We start from the raw sequence: 23,072 nt of genomic DNA, 5'->3' as shown, positions 1-23,072 counted from the left end.
CAAGTTAATTTTTAACTAAATAAAAAAGTGCATACTGTAATTTTGAAAAAACATTATTTTCATTCAGACTTTTAAAACAATTTAAATGTCATCAACAATGATACAAACTAGAATCATCCATAATTCATTCTGTAAAAAATTATTGCAGCAATCAAGTCATCTTTCATAGCCAGCCGCAAAATTTAAAATGAACTTTAAAGCCGAAAACAGTCGCTCTACACTAGCTTGAGTTGTTGGCATGCTCGAAGCAATTCTACAGGCAGCCTGAATGTGGTGTGGGTAGCTGTGAATGGCCTCAAAAACAGACTTAACTTTTAGCCTACCAATAGACTCCATCGCCTTACAATCTTCCCGAAAGTTTCTCTTGAATAATGCTTCATTACAATTATGAATCACAGAAACTTGCCGGGGTCTTTCTTGTTTATCCAATTTCTTTTCGAAGTCATCTTCTGAAGAATTGATGCTTGAATTATCTCCATTTCCCCGTGATGGTTGAAGATGTCTCAGGGATGGACACTCGAACAAGTTCAGAGTGGAGATGGACGTTTGAGAACAGCCTGCTATTTCTGAAGGATGTGAACTTTCCAAAACTGCAAATTTGATTGTTGATGACTCCTTTTGTTGTGTTTCGTTTTCTTCCACCTCTTTCGCCAAGTTCAAATGTAGCAATAGATTTTGTTTTTTGAGTCGTCGAGCAATATCAAGGAGCCCTTCCTTTGCCTTTGGTATTTCCCTTGAGGTAAGAAGAATCTGATACCGTGGGTTAACATAAACTCCAGCAAGGAAATGAATATTATCAAAAAGCTTCCCTTCGCATTTCTGCATGGAGGATAGAATTCCTTCTGCAATTTGTCCACCATTTTCTTGCAAGAATTTTGACAGTTTTCACCATTCCTTCGTTAAAACTCCCGGGGTTACAGCGACAGCTTGAAGATTCACGGTTGTTTGGTTTGGCTTTGCCAAGAGGTCTCGCAGGTTCTTCACTTTGTCCCATTCAGCTTTTGTTAACTTCAGTTCTCTTGTTCCAGCAGCAGCCACTTGTTCATGGTAAGATTGAAAAACGAGAAGCCAATCAATCATCGCAAATGTTGAACCCCAGCGAGTCACAGTATCCAATGATTGAGTTACCCCATGTAGATCAAGCAGAACACTTCAAATACGTGGGGTTCATAGTTTGACAATGACTTGTCGAATTTTTGCCAGAAATTTCTTCGCATGTTCTTTGTTCAGTCCATCCCAGATTGCCAACCGAAGAGTGTGAATACTATACCTCATCAGTTGGACTTTTGAGTCGTCCTCAGGAAGCCATGTTGGAAGTATGAGACTAGGGTCATTAACCCACTGCGCAGCAGCATCCATGCTGAGTTCGATTTCATCCATTCCTTTAGTTCCTTCCTCAGGCAAAATACCTTCAGTTCTGTCCACATCCCTGTTCTCAGAGGTAGAAATGGTTTCATTGTCCTTGCTGAAATTTTTGATGGCACACGTCATGTTTGCTGCATTGTCAACGCAGATGCTCAGCACTTGCATTTCACTGATACCAAATTTTTCTAAAATAACTTTTACTTGACTTTTCACGTACGAAGAATTGTGACGCCCTTCAGTGTCGATTATGTCCAAGGTTTTTACCACAGCTTTATCTTTTCCTTCTTCGTAGTACTGAACATTGATTGCAAGGAAATTTCTGTTTCCACGGGTTGCCACATCCATTTTCAGGTAGCACAATTTTTGCTCCAAAGCTTTCTTGAGCTCTTCACGACCAGACTCAGCTGTGCTAACAACTAAATGACGAACCGCATCATGCCCCGTCGAATCGCCAAGCTGCCGACCCATTTCACCTGCAATTTTTTGGAATCCTTTGTTCTTTAGCCTGAAGGTAGTGAGCGGTGTTGAACTCAAGCAAACCTTTTCCATCAGCCCTTCACGGAAAGTATTGGCATCCATGGTGACTGTAACCTTTGAGGACTTCAAATATGAGTCAAGTTTTGTTTGCTCAATTTTGGGTTTCTTTTCAGATGAATCTCCGCAAAAAATATTTTCTCCAGGAGTTTTCAAAGAGCCAGATGAACATCGTTTAGCTGCATCAGCTTTCTGTTTTGCCTCATCTTCCCGGTCCTTTTTTGTAACCAGAGCCGCATAGTTTTCAGGATGGTTACGTTTTACATGCCACCAAAGGTTGAAACTTTTCACGGCACTTGCTTCACTTGTCTTGAAGCTACATGGTTTGAGCTCGCCATTCACTTCCTTTTCTACCTTGCACATTGCCGATTTCTTCTTTGCTTTTCCCAAAAGCCCAAATTTGGGCTTTTCAAATTCAAAAGTAAAGACGTCATTGAGCTCCTTTTCCATAAATCGGCTATCAATCATGGGGGGCAGATTTGATTTTTTTTTTTGAAGCCATGGCCAAATCTTCTTGTGCTGCTACCGCATCCAAATGTTTTTTGTTATTATCTTTGAAAAGCAATGAACAAAAGCATTACATTTTTTTATAATGTACCTGCTTGTGATATCTTAACCACTTAAGGTACTTCGAATTTATTTTGGATTTTCTGTACAAAAATGATCGCATTTTCTTTTTACACAAAATTATTATTAAAGTATATTTTAATATTTTAACATGTTTCTTGCAGTTTTAATGAAGAAGTATTTTAATATACATCATTATTATAAATTTTTATTTATAAATTGCAAGTTAGTTTTTCTTATGAAATTTTGCAGTAAAAATATTTGAAATATTTTCCAAGTTTTAATATAGATATATCGATGAAATTTAGTATGTGCCGTAGCGTTAGTACATGCTATCGCTGTTCTACAACATTAATTGTTGGGAAGTAACGAGGCTACACGTTACAAGGTTGAAAATAAACTTTAACGGGAAAGCGGATTCAAATTGCAAGCACAGTCCTTTTAGTAAAGAGAGCAAATTTTCGGAAATATGTTTTTGCTACATCAGCCTGAATAGACTATACAAGATAGAGCAAATAACAGGTTCTATCTTGTATAATGTTTCCAGCCTGATGAAGGAAAAACATATTTCCGAAAATTTGCTCTCTTTACTAAAAGGACTGTGCTTGCAATTTGAATCCGCTTTCCTGTTAAAGTTTATTTCCAACGTTCTATTATACAACATCATTCAAATAAAATTATTTAAACTACAGGCGTCGTGAACTGAGGGGACTGGGCCAATTTTATTTAATATTTTTTACATCTTTGACTATTTAACAAATACAACCCTGGAATATGATTTAATGCTAAAACATGCATTAAAATGGTACTCTTAATTTATTTTGTATAATTAACAGTTTCCGAGAAAACTGCTTAAAATTTTTTATCTGCTTAGATGCTTAGAATGATACAAACAATCTTACTTATTACTTATTTTTCAACTTTGGAATCCTAAATTTTAAATGTAATAATAAATAACCAAAAATTATTAACTTATTACGGAACATAATATTACCGCTCGTAGCCAGGGGCAGTTGACAACAAGCCTTTCTTGAAATATGAAATAAAAATGACCAACCACCAGTTCGGGATGCCTATGGTTTAAATAATTTTGGATAATGTAATATGGTAGCACATACTAACACTAAGACACAGACATAATTTCATTACTTTATATTAAAGCGTTTTTGAGATATTAATCAGAAATTAACTTTTCATCACCTCCTTGAAGGGACTGTAGTTCCCTTAGGAAGAATTTTAGGACACGTGTTCACAGAAACGTTTTTTCTTAAAATAACCTAAGGATTCACCCCCAAAGTTGTGTTGGACATTTTCCAATCACTCTGGATATATCACAAAAAACCCTCCTAATGTATGCAAAAATGTTTACTGTATATTTATATGCCTGCTGCACACGACTTTTTCAGTAAATTTAAAATTACAAACAACGCTACCAAAAGACCGTTGAACAGATGACATATAAAATAAGTCCGCCAGAGTGATACGGGAGCATGTACAAATGAACAAATGTACCGGTAAGGGGAGCCCGTGTGAGAAATGAGCTTAAGTGATTAATATCTCTTGCGATATCTTAATATATCAATAAACAAAAACATTATTTTTTTTGCAATATACCTGTTTGTGATATCTTAAATGTTGTGTCTTGCGTCACACTTTTCTGTAATCGCAGCACTCAGCGCGTCTCATTGATCAACCCTTACAAAAGAAGTATCAACACATACTAATCTAGCTATCTAACTAATCTACGCGAGTACGTACTCGCCTAACCTTGGCACAAGGGTGGGAGCCCACTGCTGGAATCCTGTCTACCATGGCATTATGCTAAACCGCGCTCTCTCCTTCAAGGCACACGTGGAGAAGACATAAGGCAAAGTTAGCACCTGGAACAACATACACCTCTACCCCGATATAATGCTGTCCTTGGGAGCCAAAAAATCTTACCGTGTTATAGGTGAAACCGCGTTATATCGAACTTGATTTGATCCATCGGAGCGCGCAGCCCCGCCCCCCAGAGCGCTGCTTTACCACGTTATATCCAAATTCGTGTTGTATTGGATCGAGTTATATCGGGGTAGAGGTGTACTCAGGAAGCTTGCAAATTCAGAATGGGGAACCAACCCAGGAACACTTAGAGCCCTCACACTTGCACTTTGCTATTCAACGGGTGAATGTGAATGTCTGGTGTGGGAAAGATTGGGTCATGCAAAGAAGTGTACCCTGTGCTGAATAATAGCTGCCTTATATCACAGGATGCCTAAAACCAACAAATGTGAACAGCCTTTATGTGCTTGCCAGAATCGCTCCACCAGATATTGGGAGAATGGTCACAAGCAAAATGAAATGATTATGATAGGTCAAAGATATCAAACATCCTTAATGGCCACACCATGGCAGGTAGACACCTGAAATTGCGGAAAAGCTTCATAGCTGCAACAGTACTGCTTAAAAAATCACCGATGGCTACATGACAGGAAAATGGCACACTCAGCTTGAAATACTTGGAGGACATCAAAATGCACATCTACATTGCTGAACACCTTCCTGCAGGCATGGAGAAGGATTGGTCAACCTGGAGATATTTAAACCACCTCCGAACAAGAGTTAGCATGTCAAAAGTCAATAGGCGGAAGTGGGGCAACCCCCAGACACCTGACTGCACAAACCCTGGAACATCTGTTGGTTTACCAGCTCCTGGAAGAACCATGCACTATGGAAGATCTCAGCAGGGCTACAGACCAGGCCATATCATGTGTCCGACACTGGAAAACCTATGATTGTGGTGGAAGAGCATGAGAAGAAGATTTGTTCCAACAAGCCTTTTCTAAATTTATTTTTTCACCAAACTAAGATGGTGAGGCAGTGACTTTGTTAGGTCAGTGAATGGCTTGACTTACACACTCTTTGTTTTCTTTAAGCATAATAAACTCCCTGTATGCCAAGGCAGTATGTGGAATGTAGATGAATATACAGATAAATAAGTGCAACGTATTACTAGCCTCTAACAATACAGTATTTATGCTTAATTGCATAAACAGGCACAGCCAGAGAACTTCTAAAATACAAGCAAAACTTACTGACAAACCACCATATTAAAAATCCTGAGACACTAATCCAGGGTAGGCAACCTATGGCACGCGTGCCAAAGGCGACACACGAGCTGATTTTCAGTGGCACTCACACTGCCCGGGGTCCTGGCCACCGGTCCAGGGGGCTCTGCATTTTAATTTAATTTTAAATGAAGCTTCTTCAACATTTTAAAAACCTTATTTATTTTACATACAACAATAGTTTAGTTATATATTATAGACTTATAGAAAGAGACCTTCTAAAAACGTTAAAATGTATTACTGGCACGCGAAACCTTAAATTAGAGTGAATAAATGAAGACTTGGCACACCACTTCTGAAAGGTTGCCGACCCCTGTACTAGTCTCATGTTTATTAATTATTATTATTTTATTATGGAATCTGTTTAAATTCCATAACAAAACAAAATACTTTAGTTAGGGGAAAAATCACCCAGTAAGATTCACAAGCTGCCACTGATAAATATAATAAAATATATTTATTGAGCATGGACATCAGTCAAGTCCCTAATGGATCTTTTCCTGGCACTTGTTGCACAAGTATCTGTCACCATGATAAGACAGCTAAGTTCACTTAAAAGGCTCTTTCTGGCTTTGTTTTTAACCCTATCACCTCCCTCTCCCCAGAAAAAAAAAATATTATGTGGGGGGAGGGAGGAAAGGAAGCCCTTTGTCACCATCCACCAGAAATCACCTCATACATGGCTACATACACCCATCACTGATCAGATCAGTATAAAAACAGGAGGCTAAATCTTGCTCTCAACTAGGCCAGTGTAAAGTCAGAGAAATTTCACTGACTTAAACTAAGTTACTTCTGATTTACACTGCGGTAAATGATCTGAATCTGATTTAAATGATCAGGGCAGAATCTGCCCCAGCATGTCCACCAACCTGTGGGAGTCCAATTTTTGGGAATGGCTGTAAAGTGAGCTACAAAATCTGCCAAATTACTGTGGCAGAAATAGATGATTTTTGTGACATTCTTTGGGCAGGCTTACAGCACAATGGTAAAGCTGTGGCCTGGGATGCATAAATGATATAATAAGCATGCAGCAACAGAGTGATGAACAAACCCTGGGGAAACTAGGAGAAGAGGGAATAAAAAATGCATCCCCTGGTTGCAAACTGAGTAATGTGCTGCTGGTGGGAGGAGTGGAATGGAATCTCTCTCTCTCTGGGCGTTTATACCACCTGGTAGGTGTGTGGAGGGGGGAAGAAGGGGAGTGGGGCTAAAGCCCTTGAACAGGGGGCTCTCTGGGATTGTGCTCCCCAGTAGATTTGTGTAGGCATCTGGGTTGTGTTCCAATGCCCATTGGAGTCAGTGGAAATACTCCCATTGACTTCAATGGGCTCTGACTCAGGCCCTGGGTGCAGCTGAAAGCTTTACCACCCCAATCCCTGCTCCAGCACTCTCCGGAGAGGTCCTCCCTGTCCCGCCAACGCCAGCACCGCCCGGCTGGGGGAGGAGCAGTTTAGGGCAGGTCTGCAGAGGCAGCAGGTCACTGACTGCCGGGAGGGAGGGAGGGGGAGTTCCAGCCCCAAGCCGCCCCTTCCCCAGAAGTGACTGGCTGCAAGGCTGCTCTCCCCTCCCCCCGAAGGAGGGGCCGCGCGAAGCCATCCCCTGGAGCTCGCACGCGCGCCCCAGCAGCACCTACTTCTTGCAGGGGATGAGCCCCTTTCTCTCCTCCAGGAGCCGGAGGCGCTGGTTGGGGCCGTCGTAAGACACCACCGCCCTGGTGTTCCTGCCGCTGCTGTGGTCGTAGGCCACCGTGCGCCCCTCCCACTGCAGCGGCGCCTGGCACGGGGTGGGCGGCTGCCCCCGCCCAGCGCGGCCCTGCGGGGCGGTGGCTAGCGGAGCCCCGCCATGCAGGCACAGGAGGCCGCCCAGCAGCAGCAGCAGCCGGGGTTGCCCCAAGCAACCGCCGCCTCGCGCCATCCTCGGTGTCTCCTCTGTCAGCGCGAGCCCGGCGCCCTGAGCCCCACTCCGGAGGCGCTGGTGGGGTGACGGGGGCGGGGAGCAAGCCGGGTGCTGCTGAGGCGCTGGAGCTGCCGCTGCTCGCTCTCTGGCCCCTTCTGCGTCGCTGACTGGGGAGGCGAAGGCGGGTCTGGCTGACTGCGGCAGCGGCAGGCGCGGAGCCAGGGCCCAGCAAATTCTGCAGCTGGGAGAGAGACAGGAGCGGGTGCAATGCTGAGCAAGGGCGGCGGCTCTTTGATCTCTCCCTCCCTCTCTCTCTCCGGCCAGCAGGGACTGCGGAGGCAGAGTGCCGCCTGCAGCCCGCCGGGCATCAATTATTTACACAACAGGCACGATGGGCAAGGATACATACGCCTCCTTCCACCAGCTCCCGCGTGTTCTCTCCCCGTTCATTTCACCTCTTCCCTTATACGTTTCCTGCCACAGGCATTGCGTATGGGATAGCCCCGATTCTGTAGCTGGATGAACATCATTTAATACCAGTGCAATAGGAGGGGAGACATCATCTGATGCCAGTGTCATAGTTGGGTGGCAGCCTATGATACCAATGCCACAGCTAGGAGCGCTGCACCTGAAGTAATACTCTGACTAGAAATACTGGATATTAAGCCTGTATTGATAGCTATTTCATATTCCTCTTTATGTTCAGCCCTGTGAGTTTTCTCCTTGAAGGCTTAATTAAGATAAAAGGGAAGCAAACAATATATATGTTAATGTCATTGCTCAGTTTATAATGATCACATATTTCTTATTCAGCAAAAAAAAAGGGGGGGAGAGACAATACGTGGTTTAAAATACGTTCATGCTCGTGCTCCATATATAAACCAGAATAGGAAAGTAGACACTTTTCAGCAAGGAGCTAAATGGCCACTTGTTTGGGAAGTCGATTGTTTGCTTGCTTTCCATTTGGGCCTTATATTTTTGGTTTGTCTTTGACAAGAGCATCTGTGATATGGAATTTGATTGTGAGCAAATCTGATCACTTTTTCCTCTAAAAAAAGAACAGGAGTACTTGTTGCACCTTAGAGACTAACGAATTTATTTGAGCATAAGCTTTCCTGGGCTACAGTCTACTGTGTTTTGTGCGTGTGTGTGATCAAGGGTTCCTATAAGGCAGTGAACGCACACATTTGAGCATACAATTTTGCCTGCCCCCCAAATTCCTACTAGTCTCAAAGCAGAGCGACTATCTGAAGGACTGGACGCTGCAGACCAATTTTATCATATCGACATATATTCGTGTCGTATTGTCGTGTGTTTGGGGCTCATGGAGGGAGGGAGTTGAAGAATGATCTGCTTAGAGAGACCTCTCTATAATTTTACTTTTGAAGGAAAACATTTCACTTTCCCTGGCACCTGCTCTCCAGTCACTAATACGAGCATCCCCTGTCCCCCAAACATATCCGTTCTTCCCCCATTTGCCTTGGAGATTCCTTGACCTAGGTTTATCGTCTTCTGAGCAGTTTCCTAGAAAAGAGGGTGGGGGGAGGCAACATGGGTTACTAAAGCACACACGGAACTAGAGGTCAGGGCGCTGCTGCTGCTGCTACTACAAACAGGAAAGCACATCAACTGAAAATGCATCTTACAAAATAATCTTAATGAGAGGGGATGGGAAATTGCTACCCTAGGAGGACCACAGTCTGCCCTCAGTTACATCCCCGCTATGCCAGTGACTGCAATATGCCATTGCTCTCATCGGAGTTGCACAGTTGAACTGAGGGCAGAATTTGGTCCCTATTAATCAAGGACGAAATTCAACTGTTTTAAATAGCTGTAAATCCGGAGCAATTCCAGTGAACACTATGGGGTTACTCCTAAATTACACCGATGTAACCGTATAATTTAGTCAAATGAAAGCCTCTGGGTTCGGACTAATGAAAGGGACAAAACGACTCGAATGTGAACGGTCTGCACTGTTTTCTAAAACACTGGCGGCGGCTGGTTTGTGACACAAAGTGCTTTTGAAAAACTTTAAATAATATCGTATCTTCCCCTCCCACCTATTCCTTTGCTGATCCGGTTTATGGGGGGTGGGGTAGTAGGTGGAGATTTTACTAGGGCGAAGTGGGTAGCTAATGGGATTTCTCATAGCAGCAACAGCAGGTGCAACACGACTATTGGCGCTGTGCACTGAGGTTCACTCCAGGCTCGGATCGGCTGCTGCTGCTGTCCCAGCCAAGTTCGTTTCCAGAAAAAGTAATTGACCAGTTTGTATATTTCATGTTTGTTTTGTGAAGTCTAAGTTTCACATGCAGTATCTACCTCTGGAGCCATTGCAGTAACTGCGTAATAGTCAGAATAGACAGAAATAATAGCAACATTTTTTAAAAGCGGCAAAAGTTTCTGTGCTTTGTCTCTTTGAAAATGTAGGAAAAGGGCATAAAGTTCAGTGCTGCTTAAAAGAGTATCGTCCTTGCTCCTATTGAACTTCCCCTCCCTCTCTCTTAATTCTGCGACTGAATTTGCAGACCCGAGGTAGATGAGGGAAGCGCTTTTTTCTCTCTCTCGTCTTGAAAGAATTTATTGCACAGATCAACACTGAATGGCTTGTTGAAATTTATCTTGAGACGCAATGAGAAATTTAGTGATGTCGCCCTGGGATTAAACCGAGTGGAGGTGATGTCACCCTGTCTGAAAAGAAAAACAAACACACACACCAAGTGAACGATGCTGCCAAGAAGAAAGATCAACCCCCACGTCACTTGTGGCACTCGTATAAATATGGCCCTACAATTTCCATGGCTGTCTGTAAGTCTCAGATAGCTTGAACTTTGGAACAAGAGAGAAGCTCTGTGTCTTTTTAGCACTGAGGCACAAGGAAATCTAGAAGTTCATCTTTGCCAGAGGTTTTTATGTGCCAGAGTGATAGGGAACGGGGATAGACCAGCATCTCTTTAGCTCTTTCCACTGAAAGCTGAATGAGCGACAGGATCAGCCTGTGAGACTGATTACCCAAGACTTCGTGAGAGGAAGCAGAGACTGTCCGGAGCGCCAAACGTTAGTCCCGCCGCTAAAGGCTGGGAAAATGCTAGCAACCTTGGCAGCGCTCTTCCTGTGGCTCAGGGTCAGCATGGGGGTGCATGGTGCTCCCTGCGAGGCTGTGCGCATCCCCATGTGCAAGACCATGCCCTGGAACATCACCAGGATGCCCAATCACCTGCACCACAGTACCCAGGAGAATGCCATCCTGGCCATCGAGCAGTATCAGGAGCTGGTGGACATCAGCTGCAGCCAGGTGCTCAGCTTCTTCCTGTGCGCCATGTATGCCCCTATCTGCACCCTGGAGTTCCTCCACGACCCAATCAAGCCCTGCAAATCGGTGTGCCAAAGAGCCCGAGATGGGTGCGAGCCCATCATGAAGAGGTACAACCACAGCTGGCCCGAAAGCCTGGCTTGCGATGACCTGCCTGTGTACGACCGAGGGGTCTGCATATCTCCTGAAGCCATAGTCACCGATGTCCCTGAAGGTGAGGAGGGACCAGTGTTTGTGTGTGTGTGTGGTGGGGGGTACACTAAGGCAGGGCTCATTGGGTAGAGAACCTTGATTATAAGATGGCAATTTTGAATTCAGATTTGTGCCCTTCTTCACCAAGTCTCTGGAAAGCAGAAAGCTTTAATTAAGTGGGTCCCAAAAGCACAGAGCTCCAGAAGCTCCAGCACTGTGTAAGGCAATCTATCTCTCAAATATAACACAGAGGGACAGGTTTTGGCGAGGACTGCAACTAGTCTCTCGGGTAAATGTTTGTCTTTTAAAAAAAAGATTTCTCAGCAACAAACAAACCCAAACAAACAAACAAACAAACAAACAAACAAACCCAAACAAGAAGAGATTGAATTTCCTATGGGCAGGCAGCTTTTCTGAGAACACTGAAAAGCCAGTCTGGGCAGAAGGACTCCAATATCCTCTCCAAGTCTCACTGGTGTTACTAGTCAAAACGAGAGATGATTCAGAGTTAGGCATAAGTGAACATTGAATAGTGATGTTTAAGTACGTCTTTCAAATTTAAATGTCAAATTGGCAGTGCAATACACAAAACTACACACCAGGCTTTTGTCCACGAAGCGAACTAGCAGTCATACAATGATATATTGCAGATTTTATTCCCTTCTTTTAAACAATTTACAGTGCTGTTAAAAAAAAACAAGTATAAGACCTGATGCAGACATATTTTCGAAAATATAGTGAATCAATGTTTTTTAGGAAAGATTAACTATTTTAAATGCTCCCCGAGATGTGTATGCTAGTGAAGTGATTCTGGAAATATCAGAGATGATTTTTTTCGTTTATCTTCTTGTGTTCATTTCTTTTCGGTAGCAAAAACCAAATTCTGTGCAAATTTTATTGTGTATGTTTTTAAATAGATGTGAAGTGGATGGATTTTACTCAAGATGTAATGGTCCAAGAAAAACCTCAAGAGTCTAACTGCAAGAATCTAAACCAGGGTGCGTCTTCGTAAAGGTCCCCCTTTATTTCTCTCGAAAATAATTCTGTAATTGACATTAATTTGTAATTTTTCCTTATGATTTTTTTTTTGAAGCTCGATGCAAGTGCCGGAAGATAAAGCCTACCCTAACAACATACCTGACCAAAAACTACAGCTACAGTAAGTCAACCAGTGAAATAATTTCATTTTCAACTCTTGGCAAAATTTCCCTAGAATCGCACTATCTTCTGGTTCCCTTCCCCTGGTTCTTTTGATATTATCAAATTATTATAGCTCCTCTACTTGTAATCCATGACAAGCCGCATCGTAGGTTTTAAGATTAAATCAATAAATGAATCTTAAAGAATCACTTTTATCTGGCACTTTAAAAGATGTTGCGCCTGAAACCTTATTTTCCCGAAAAACAACAAGAAACAAATATCTAGAACTAACGTGGTCATTAAACTCGCTAAATTGTTGTAGTATTTTTAGAATACAGACCGGTCTAACAAAACGTAGTGGGACAGATTGTTTAACAAAAATGGAGAGGGCCATGTGAGCCGTTTCTAAATTTTCCTGACGTTGTTTAATGCAACTCAGTCTAGTGACAAGTAACAAAATAGCTGGAGATCCTATGAATTGCAATTTTTATTTTGCTATTTCAGCTGGAATAAATTGGAATCTTGATTGATCAAGTAAGCACTATTGTGCTGTTCTCACTCCATGAAATGAGTTCATGTGAAAACAATGAAATGGGAGAAAAATGAAAAGGTTGAAAAGCAACTTTTTTGTTTTATTTAGTCACAAATTAAGTCATAGAATATTTACTATATTTTGCATACTAGCCATTAGAGACCAATGGCCAGATCCTTAACTTATGTAAAAAGCAACAAAGAGTCCTGTGGCACCTTATAGACTAACAGACGTATTGGAGCATAAGCTTTTGTGGGTGAATGCCCACTTCATCAGACACATGTTGCTTTTTACAGATCCAGACTAACAGGGCTACCCCTCTGATACTTAACTTATGTAAATTTTCATAGCTCTATTGAAGTCCATGGAGCTGTGACAACTTACACCAGCTGAGATCTGGCTCATGGGTTTTATTATACAGTGTATGAAATTTTGACAATACAAGTGCCCAGCCACAAAAAGGATTTCTGACCAGAGGAACTCAAAATATTTATTTATAATTTAGTTTTTCTTTCAATAACAAGTCTGTATGATTAACAGTGAATGCAAAGTGAGCTATTAATTTAATATGTAATATTATGGTTTACTGCAAGTTTACAGTGACTGTTTCTGGGAGGGATATTATTTTAATTTGCTTATTTTAAACTATGGCTATCACACAATAAACAGTTTAAAAAACGTATTATATTCAATATCAAATTAAAACAAAAATGTTTGGGTACATGCTTAAGTCTTTGTTGTTAAATAATCGTTTAATTGAAATTCAGTTTGCTATTAGCAAGACAGTTGTGACATTAACCTTATAAAGCAAGCTGTAAATACATTTGTTTTAAATTGTTGCATTTTGATGCACTTTTATGAAACATTAATATTTTCTAATATCTAATTTCCTAATCTATCTCTCTACAACACACACTACCATTTGGTGGAACATTGAGATTCTGCATTGTGTAATATATACATACATCTATACTCTGTGAGTGTATATAAATATATATGGTAACTTAAAATGTCTATATTCTGAACTGAAATAGAATTTTTAAAATCATGTTTGGCCCAATCCTGTTTCCATTGACTTCAACAGGAGTGTTGCGTGAAGAAAGACTGCCGGTACTGGTCCTACAATTAAAAGACCTGAAAACACTGCATTCGATTGGCTACGTTTGCATTCAAGATTTTAGCTTTGAGATGCAGGGCCTTATTCTGCCCTCAGTGAAATCAATAGGAGAGTTACCATTTGAAGTGGGATGGGAGATAATATGGGAGAAAGTTGAAGTACAAATCCAGTTTTGCTAGAAATCCCCTTTAAATAATATATGCAGTTAACCAGTAATTTGCAATGAAAGAGGTGCCGGGGCTCAAGCAATATTTTTAAATTCATAACTGATGCAGTAAGCCAGAGGTGCCGGGGCTGTGAACTGCCAAGCCTAGAGGTGCTGGGACTCAGTGCTAGCAAGTCCTGGCGCAAATTAAGCACTGCAACTAACTCATTCTTCCAGTTGATTGTGGGTACTGTTTAGTTGTAAATACAAAAGAATCACTGATGGTTATCTGGGTTTAGCTATGATATTATAGCTTATTTTGTAAACAGTTCCCAACAACAATCATGTTTTATAGTAAGTCTATATGAAGTCTTCACCTTTTTAATTGTAAAGCAAATTTCCAACTAAAAATTCATGTAAAGATTATGGGTAGACATTTTCAAAAGCATCTAAGTTACATAGGACCCTAAATCCCATAATGTTTCAGTAACTTTCAAAAATGGGTCATAGACTGTTAAGTCACTTAAATGCTTTTGAAAATGTCACCAATATCCCTAAAACACTATGTGGATGCTACAGATTTTGATATAGTTATTGTTAACACACATAGCACAGATTGTGTTATAGCTACTGTTCTCAATAGATATTATTCCTTCTATATGTGAAACCTTACTATATTTCTAGAATTTGCTAGTTACTAATGTTGTTTATTGAAGATGGAATTAAAAATGTTAAAAAAGAAATTGTAGACACAGCTCAGGTACAGGATGTGCCGCTGATCAGGTGTGTCCTTTGAGAGTAATGAGTGGCCCTTTCTTAAATCCACATAGGTGTACAGTTTTCTTCAGGATGTTTAGCACTCCAGAGCCAAATACAATCTTAATTTCTCCTTTATATAGTTAGGTAACAAGAGTCAATGGATATTGTATATGGATCTCTATTCTGTGTAAAATCCACAGTTGAGATACCACTTTTAAACCAGTTTCTCAAAGACTTTTATTTGAAGGAAGACAGTATAAACTATATACATTGTGAAAACCTTATCCTATTAATTTTTCAGCTTTTCATTTAGAATCATCGTTTTTTCATAGTGTGTTTGATGTAATTAATTTACACCTGGAAAATGTATTCAGTGTCTAGATTACATCTAGACATCAGTAGTTTAAATGGTTTATTATTTAAAACAGTGTGGATTTCATGGTAAATCTTTATGACAAATATTTTAGCTAATCATAAATAACAACATGTAGGGACTGAAAAAACAACTTTTACTCATATGAATAGTTCTTATTAATTTATATTATAATTGTCCTTGCATATATATTTTCCTACTTGCAGTTATTCATGCTAAAGTAAAGGGTGTAGAGAGAGGTAGCTGCAATGAAATAACTACAGTGGTTGACGTGAAAGAGATACTTAAATCTTCAATACCCATTCCTCGATCTCAAGTGCCTCTTCTTACTAATTCATCCTGCCAGTGTCCACATCTTCTCCCAAATCAAGATGTTCTCATTATGTGTTATGAATGGCATTCAAGGTAAGCAATTACAATGCAGTGCAGAAATTTACTGTAGTCAAATTTAATAGAAAGCAGGCAAGCAAGCAAGAAAGTAAAGGCCATTTTCTCTGTTGAGAAGCAAATGTGAACCTAGTGCCGAGTTTAATTCCCCTGATTAGTATCCCATATACAGTTCAGGGGAATATATATAAATATTCTATTACTTTTACAAGTCCATGGCTTCAGGTAGCAACATTAACATTTCAAAATTCACTTACACATTTCATAAGCAACCTGAACTCTGACCTACAACACATACTTATAAACTTTGATGTGTACATGGAAACGAGACTCAGACATGTAGCATGGTAAAATGCGGCCACCGCAACTTTATTTGAAGTTATTGCCCTACTGGGCTAACCACCCCAAACTACCCAGCAGGAACTAGTTAGAGAAAAACAGTGAAAGATCACCATCTGCTTTTTTATTACTGTGGAAAACCAAGCTAATTACCAAATATGCGGTGAATGATTTGGAAAGTTCATTGAGGTTTTTATTTTCATATGCTCTACTAAAATGGATTCGAAAAAACTGTTATATGTTTCCTGTTGAACTCAGTTGTATGTAAATAACTAGTTTTGAGCCAAAGTGACATCAGCACTGAAGGAAATAACACATTGTGGTTTCATTTATAATGATTTCCCCTTCAGTTTAATGCTACTATTTTTTCTATAGTCAATACTAGAGGAGGGAAGGAGTGGTCTATAATACTGTCCAGATTCTCCACTGCATTGCTATCTGTGTAGTCATTTACATCTCTGCAAAGTGGGTGTAAAATGCTACCAACTCCGCATAGTACCATTTTATACTCACTTTGCACTGTGTACATGACTACCTAGGGTGCAAGACAGTGCAGACTCAGGCCCTATATTAGGTAGTGCAGATCACCGATTGGCAGTTAAATGTCATATGGAATCAGGCATATTTATATCAGTGTTTTGCTTTCTTCAGCTGATTAATGCGTGCATCTTAATTGATATCTGCAAAGTCTGGAAAATTATTGCAGTGCCTCGACCAGTCAATTGATTTAAGGTCCGATATCTCATGATCAATGAGGGTCTGAAATGTGTGCTTTATAGCATGGAGGTTTGGAAATCCCAGTCTCTGAGTGAGACAACAACACGTGTTTCTAGTTTGTGAGATGTCAGACCTTAAAACTGTGACATTATGATTTTTAGATTAAATTATTTTAAGCTTTTGTTAGAAGCTTCCAGCATTCTGTAGTTACAATTTTATTTTTCTCATTCTGAGTCCTGTACTATAGCACTCTTGTATTATGGCCAGCCAGCTTTACAGGGGAAAAAAAATCAAGTAGCTGAAAGCCTGTGCTGTTGCATGGGTGTGGCATTTGGGTCAAGTAGTCCACCATCTGTGCAGTCTCCCTCATACAACCAATGAAATTCTTGCATGCAAATTAGCAGCTGGTGATTTGATTGAGTTATCTCTGATATCACAATACTCTAGGATTCTTAGCATGGCATAAATACATGCCTTACTATGGCTGTACACTGCATGGGTGTAATTCATAAAGTCAACATGGCTGAGAGCTTAAAAACTGAACAGTAACAGACAGCAAATCCCAGTGATGATTGAACCTGGAGATCAGGGCTTAAATTCAGTTGGAGCTGTCTGGAGTGGAATGCTGGTAAATGTTTTCAACCCCCCTGGAGTGTTTATTGCATGTTGAGCTGGGGTGGGGGGGCTCCTGGAAATACTCTATAAGAATTTAAGCCCTGCTGGAGATATTCTGAAAAAGAGCTGTCAACCATGCTTGTAGCTGTTTCCATTACTTCACACTGACTCAACAGACATTCTAGGCTGCAGAGTGACATGCAGTTATGCAAGACAAACAAAATGTAAGATTGGACAGTGTGGTATAAAATTATTATACCTGCATGACTCATCTGTGGTTAGGGACATGGGAGTATTAACATTGTCCTACTGGATCAAACCAGTGGCCCATCTAAACTATTATTCTGTGTCTGATAGTGGCCTTTACCAGCTGCTTCAGAGGATTACGTTTCTCATGAGTAATACAATTGTCATAAATAAGTGCCAATGAAATCTTTATACCACAGTGTATAATCATATGTACTCTTTCTCTTGGTGACATTTCCCAGCTGGAGTTACAGCAGAAGCCCCTCTCTGTCACTGTGTAATAGGGCCACTGGAACCACATAAGTTCAGATCTGACTGCCTTTCCTCTAGCCCAACCCACCACGGCCCTTGGTTGCAGCCTGTGTTGGATCAGCATAGAGACCCTCTCTGTCTGGCAGTGGGGGTATGGAGGCATTCAGTTTCTGCCCAGCAAATGTCCCAGTGAGAGACTAAAATGATTGGGCCTTGTGGTGTCCTTCACAATACAGATATAGTTAGAGAGAGAGAGATTAATTAAACGGAGTGTCATGGGACATGCTACCCAACCCATCGTTCTTCTTTATACCTGGTGAAGCTGGGGTATCTTTCACCTACAGCACTATTGCAGGTAAGGACACAGATCCTGAAGTGTTTCATAGGCACCAGCACAATGCCTATGTTGTATGGGTTGCAAACATGTCAGGGAAACGTTGATATTTTTTAAAACAATGTTTTCATTCAAATTTAAAAATTAATATATGGAAACATTTCTGTTGGTCTTAGGTTTTGTAAAAGTTTATTTGTAGAAAACTTAAATTTGGGGTCATTTTGACCTGACTGGTTCCCTTTGGAAAATATTTCTTGTCTACGGTAAATCAACTGGAATGATGACTAAGCATATAAAATCAGGGATCATATCTTTTAGTTACCTGGTATATATGAAACTAGCTATAGCTCACATTTTCATCTTTTAAAAATTTTAGGTTGATGCTTCTTGATGGATGTTTAGTTGAAAAATGGAAGAATCAGCTAGATAAAAGATATAAGGTAAGTATAACCAATTAAAGTAATTCTTACATTCTTAATAAAAAGTCAGCCATCAAAATCTATTTGAGCACCTAAATAAATGACCTGAATTTCAGAGATATTGAGCAGTGGCAGCTACTACTGTCTTCAGTGAAGGTGTTTAGCACCACTGTAAGTCAGGACTTCTATTTAGATGACTAAATATAGATTTAAGTGTGTAAGTTTGACTATTTTGGCCTTAAATTTTGGAGAGGGTCTCTCATGGTGAGACATTTATATGTTTATAATTTTCTTAGACTAAAACAATTTTTATAACAAACATCTATAAACATTTAATAAAAATCTAAAATATTTCAAATATATAAATGTTTTGTTAGTGTTCTTTTCTTAAACACTGATGTGTTACAACAATGAACTTGTGAATTATTTTCATATAGTTGCTAATGCATTAACCTATGAATGATAACCTATCATTGTTAAGTATACAGTGCTCATTACAAAGTGAATATGAGAGTAAGGCCAAATCCTGTTGCACTGAATAAAGCCAATGTAAACAGGCTTTGATCCATTTAGAAACATTGCAGGACTGAGGCATGGAATCCTACGCACCAAGGTCCCTACCCAAAGTCTACTGAACTCAGTGGGAGTCGCCCCATTGATTTCAATGGGCTGGGGACTGGACCTTAACTGGCCTGGATGCCTGGGCAGCTACAATGTACCTCCTTCAGCATGGGGAGGAGGAGTAGACATAGCGCACTTCTCCCTGACTTTACAAGGTCACTGACCACCACCCCCGGCCTGCTCACAAAGCTTACTGTAAGTCCCAGTGCAGAGATCCACCATGGATAGGGTGTTATGGAATCCTGATTCAGCTGTGCTCAAAATGGAGCCTGAGCACATTAGGAATTGGAGGCAGGATTTGCCTCTTAGTTCTGAAAAAAGTTTGCAAAGAATTAAATAATGGGCTGAGATCATACATTTTTTTTTGCTTTTAATTATTGGCTGGCTGGAGAATGCCAGGGAGGAGAGAAAGAAGGCTCATTTTTCACTAAAGAAGCTTTTAAGTTACCAATCAACTCTTTGCTGCAGCTGTGTGTCTGCTACATTTTATTATTCTTTTTCTCCAGTCCTTTGATTACCTATGAAATGGGGAAACACACTTTAAAAAGGAGTTTTAAAGAAAAAGAAATGGGAAAAAAGTAAAACTAGATTATAATAGCAATAAGGCAGCACAGGCTGTGATTTATGGAAACATTAACATATGACTTGGGCATTTGAAAACACTTAGTCTTTAACCTCATGCCTCCTCCCTGACCCATGGTGTGATTTAATGGCCTTCAGATAGTACCTTTGTCATGTCTGAATACATAATTAGACATCTCAAAACCTGCTTAAACAATAATTTATAGACCACTAAATGTTTCATGGGTATCTTACAAGTTGTGGTGCTTATTCACTGTATTTTGTTCAGAGATTAGTATGTTTTTGTCCAGAGTACAGGTAATAATCACCATTTAAACCTGTTGCTTTTAAATATGATAACCCTAAGTACCAACTGGTACTTTTGATGTTGTTTAATGGACTGTATGCGGTTCTTCTTGAATAACACAAGACTCTGTCACTCTGCAACACTTCACAGGGCTGATGCTAGATATTTCGTCAACCCTAGGCAAAACTGCACACACATTGTCCTTCAGAGGTGTCACATTGTACTCCTAAAAATTCAGTGGCTTAGGTGGTCATCTAGCTGGCTTATTGCTAACATCAGCCCTGTTATTTCTAGTCTAGTGAAAAGATTAACCCATAAATTAAATACAACTTTCCTATATGGTGATATGTTTACATATATACATGTGTATATATATATATATATATATATATATATACATACACTTTTAAAGGATAGGCTGCTCTCCACTTAGCTGAAACAATAGGCCAAGTAGGCATGTTATGTAAGTCATTTAGTAGTGGTCCTGCAAAGGTGTGTGCACATACAGACCCTTATGCCCACTGACTTCACTGAAGTCCCAAGAAGTTGTTAGGTTTTGCATGTGTAGATCCCTTTGCAGGGTAAGGGCCATAGTATGCCGCTATCTATTGTGCCAGTTTCATTGACAATATCACTGAATCAATGGGAATTGACTGCACAAAGAATACAGGACCAAGCTGTTACTGTAGACATCGGTGACATATTGACAGTAAGTAGAGTAAAATATTAAGCTACTGAGAGCTGCACTAGAGTTCACAGTTTGTTAGCTTTTATTAATTAACTCAGAATGTGGTAACATCTCTAAGTGTTGTGTTTTGACATTATTTCCCTAGAGGTGGGAACAGAGACTGCAAGAAAAGGTGCGAACAGCCCATGATAAAAATCAAAACGTTGGACGCACTGGTCGGAGTGGTGCACCAAAATTGAACACTAAGAACACCAGCCAAGTGCTGGGGACCCCCAAAAAGACCACTAAAATAAGAAATGACCAGAAACAAACAACCCCCAAAAAAGTATGAGTTATGAATTTCCCTAAGGAAAGACTTTCTTGCATGATGAGGGTCACAAGCTGGCTTGAGTGGTATGTGTATTACTCCAGAACTCATCAACTGCGGTATTATGCATAGACTTTTTTTGTAGCACTTTACTTTTAAATGTTTGCTTTTTATTTTAAGCCAGTGCAAACCATAGATTGTAGGTTTGCACTGATGTGTGGTAGGCATATTAAAGCTGATTGATGGCGCTTATCATATTCAGAGCAGTCGAATGCATAGTTTACCAATAAGCATCTGGATATGCATTATCCAGTTTTTTTTTATGTGTGTGCCATAAATATGCTTACATTATTAGTATTTGAACTGTGTGTGTTTGTGTAGCAAAAACACATCAAAAGGAAACATTTAATTTTTTATTGTACTTCAGGCTGGCTTCTGTTGTTATAACTTTAAATATATTTAAACATTTAGATGAAAAAAATCAATGTTTTTAAAAGGAACAAATTAAAGTGAAACAAAACTATAGAGTGCATAACAGTAACATTTACAGGTTTGCCAGTTGCTGAAATATGGCTTTGTTATGAAAAGTGATTTAAAACAACTGGAGGGAAAACATATTATTCTGTTACTGTAAACATGCCCTTCAGTTGCTCTGTAGTGCAGATGTTAAAATATTCAAGAGAGGGACTAGTGTATCTCAGGAGTAAAGTGGGCAATTAGCCATTTTACCACTGGAGACCGGATTTTAAATTTTGCTTAGATCACACAAGGAAATGAGATTGCTACTCCCTGTTCATAAACTCCTCTAAACTACCACACAGTTTGGCACAACTGGAAGGCACTCGTTGTATTGAACAAGGACCAGGACAACGCTGATGCAGCTACTCATGTGCTTAAGGATAAGCATGTGCTTAAATGCTTTGCTGGGTCAGGACTTAAAATTGCAAAGGTGAGGTAACTTAAATATGAGGTACATTGGCACAACTCTGGGGTGCAGTTTACACTGCTCCTGACTGCACTCTACCTGGCTCAAGTCATTGCTTCGGGGGCTCTCTGCTTTTTGCTAACACCTATTTAATGCCATTGCATAATGAACATTTGGCTGTTAAAGTTTTAGTGCCTCTGAGCTTTAATTAAGGTGTTAGAGCTCATAACAAATGTCTCAGAGAACCCCCAAAATCTTCCAGCAAAACCAAAAAATACTAGACTTAACACCGCTGATATTTTCTATGTTTTAAGGGGCAAAATACCATTCTTAAAAACAAGCAAGCAGACAAGCTTTCCTGCCTTCTTTACCCATCTTAAATAAGAAGGAGAAAAAAAACAAAAACAAACCCAAGTTTAAAAAAATCCTTTGCATGTCTCCCGATTTATCGTGTCAACACATTAGTATGCTGATCTAAGTTGCTGTAGGAATCCTAATGAAGGTTGCATGCATTTTATCTGAGAGCATAATTTGTCACCCTGACTTGGCAACAAAATGTTCTAGCACAAGAAACAAAAGATGCACAAATAAATCCAAATAGCACCCAGCAAAAATATTACTTTCCTTAGCCATGCTCGTACCTGTGCCGCACAATCAGCTTGCTCGCTGGCGTGCAAGCTAATGAACTTTTCATGTGTGCAATTTCTAGCTGCGAGACCCCTGAGTGGCAATAAATGTGTGCTTTGTGTATTTACACAACTAGAAGAACAAAGTGACAAAAAGATCCAGCCAAAATGTCCAAATGTGGGCATCCTAAGCTAGGCACCTCCAGCCATTGTCTTTGTGCAGATGCAGGAATTCAACCTTGCAGAATTGGGTCCCAGATCTATGTTTAGGCACCCAAGTGGTCTAATTTTCAGAAGTGATGAGCACCCATAGTTCCCATTGATTACAGTGAAATTGGGGATGATCAGCTTCTCTGAAACTCAGGCCACATAGTTAGGTGCCTAAATAAAAATTATGGATGAAATCCTCTTTCCATTGAAGTCAATAGTAAAACTCCCATTGGCTTCAGTGGAGCCAGGATTTCACTTGAGGTGCCTAAATTAGACACCCAAGTTTGAAAATATTGACCTAATCAAGCATAGCAAAAAATTCAATATTTTTAAAAAGCTTCTAAAATAGTATGCTTTTAGAGCATTGTGGAAGTTCTAATGCTTTGTTTTCATATCAATCTCAAGTTAACCCCTAAAAGAAAGCTGGTGAATACATGTAAGTGTAATTATTAAAAAAGGATCAACATTCTTAACA

General features: G+C 40.1%; 2 protein-coding genes across 2 annotated transcripts in view; one reads left to right on the top strand and one right to left on the bottom strand.

Annotated features, from left to right (window-relative positions):
* Window positions 1–7,840, bottom strand: part of LOC113409521 (mammalian ependymin-related protein 1-like) — a 46,329-nt gene extending 38,489 nt beyond the window's left edge. The window contains 2 exon segments of the mRNA XM_026663537.2: window positions 7,210–7,712; window positions 7,715–7,840. Of these exon segments, the coding sequence (XP_026519322.1) occupies window positions 7,210–7,712; window positions 7,715–7,840 (629 nt within the window).
* Window positions 7,841–10,548: 2,708 nt separating this feature from the next.
* Window positions 10,549–20,860, top strand: LOC113409528 (secreted frizzled-related protein 4-like). The gene is made up of 6 exons (XM_026663551.2): window positions 10,549–10,999; window positions 11,895–11,975; window positions 12,071–12,136; window positions 15,250–15,448; window positions 18,310–18,373; window positions 20,675–20,860. The coding sequence occupies exons 1-6, from the start codon at window positions 10,558–10,560 to the stop codon at window positions 20,858–20,860; spliced, it is 1,038 nt and encodes a 345-aa protein (XP_026519336.1). The 5' UTR covers window positions 10,549–10,557.
* Window positions 20,861–23,072: the final 2,212 nt, after the last annotated feature.

Source organism: Terrapene carolina, unplaced genomic scaffold, assembly GCF_002925995.2.
Source record: "Terrapene carolina triunguis isolate 2854851 unplaced genomic scaffold, T_m_triunguis-2.0 Scaffold33723, whole genome shotgun sequence".
Taxonomy (NCBI): domain Eukaryota; kingdom Metazoa; phylum Chordata; order Testudines; family Emydidae; genus Terrapene; species Terrapene triunguis.
Note: the sequence above shows the minus strand (reverse complement) of the source record. Positions and strands in the feature narration are given on the sequence as shown.

What these genes read in the sequence shown, in the direction of transcription:
- LOC113409528 (XM_026663551.2), top strand. Translation starts at nt 10,558, where the DNA reads ATGCTAGCAACCTTGGCAGCGCTCTTCCTGTGGCTCAGGGTCAGCATG. An exon ending in CTGCAAGAATCTAAACCAGG is followed by an intron (nt 11,976 to 12,070) that starts GTGCGTCTTCGT and finishes TTTTTTTTGAAG; the next exon opens with CTCGATGCAAGTGCCGGAAG. An exon ending in GACCAAAAACTACAGCTACA is followed by an intron (nt 12,137 to 15,249) that starts GTAAGTCAACCA and finishes TCCTACTTGCAG; the next exon opens with TTATTCATGCTAAAGTAAAG.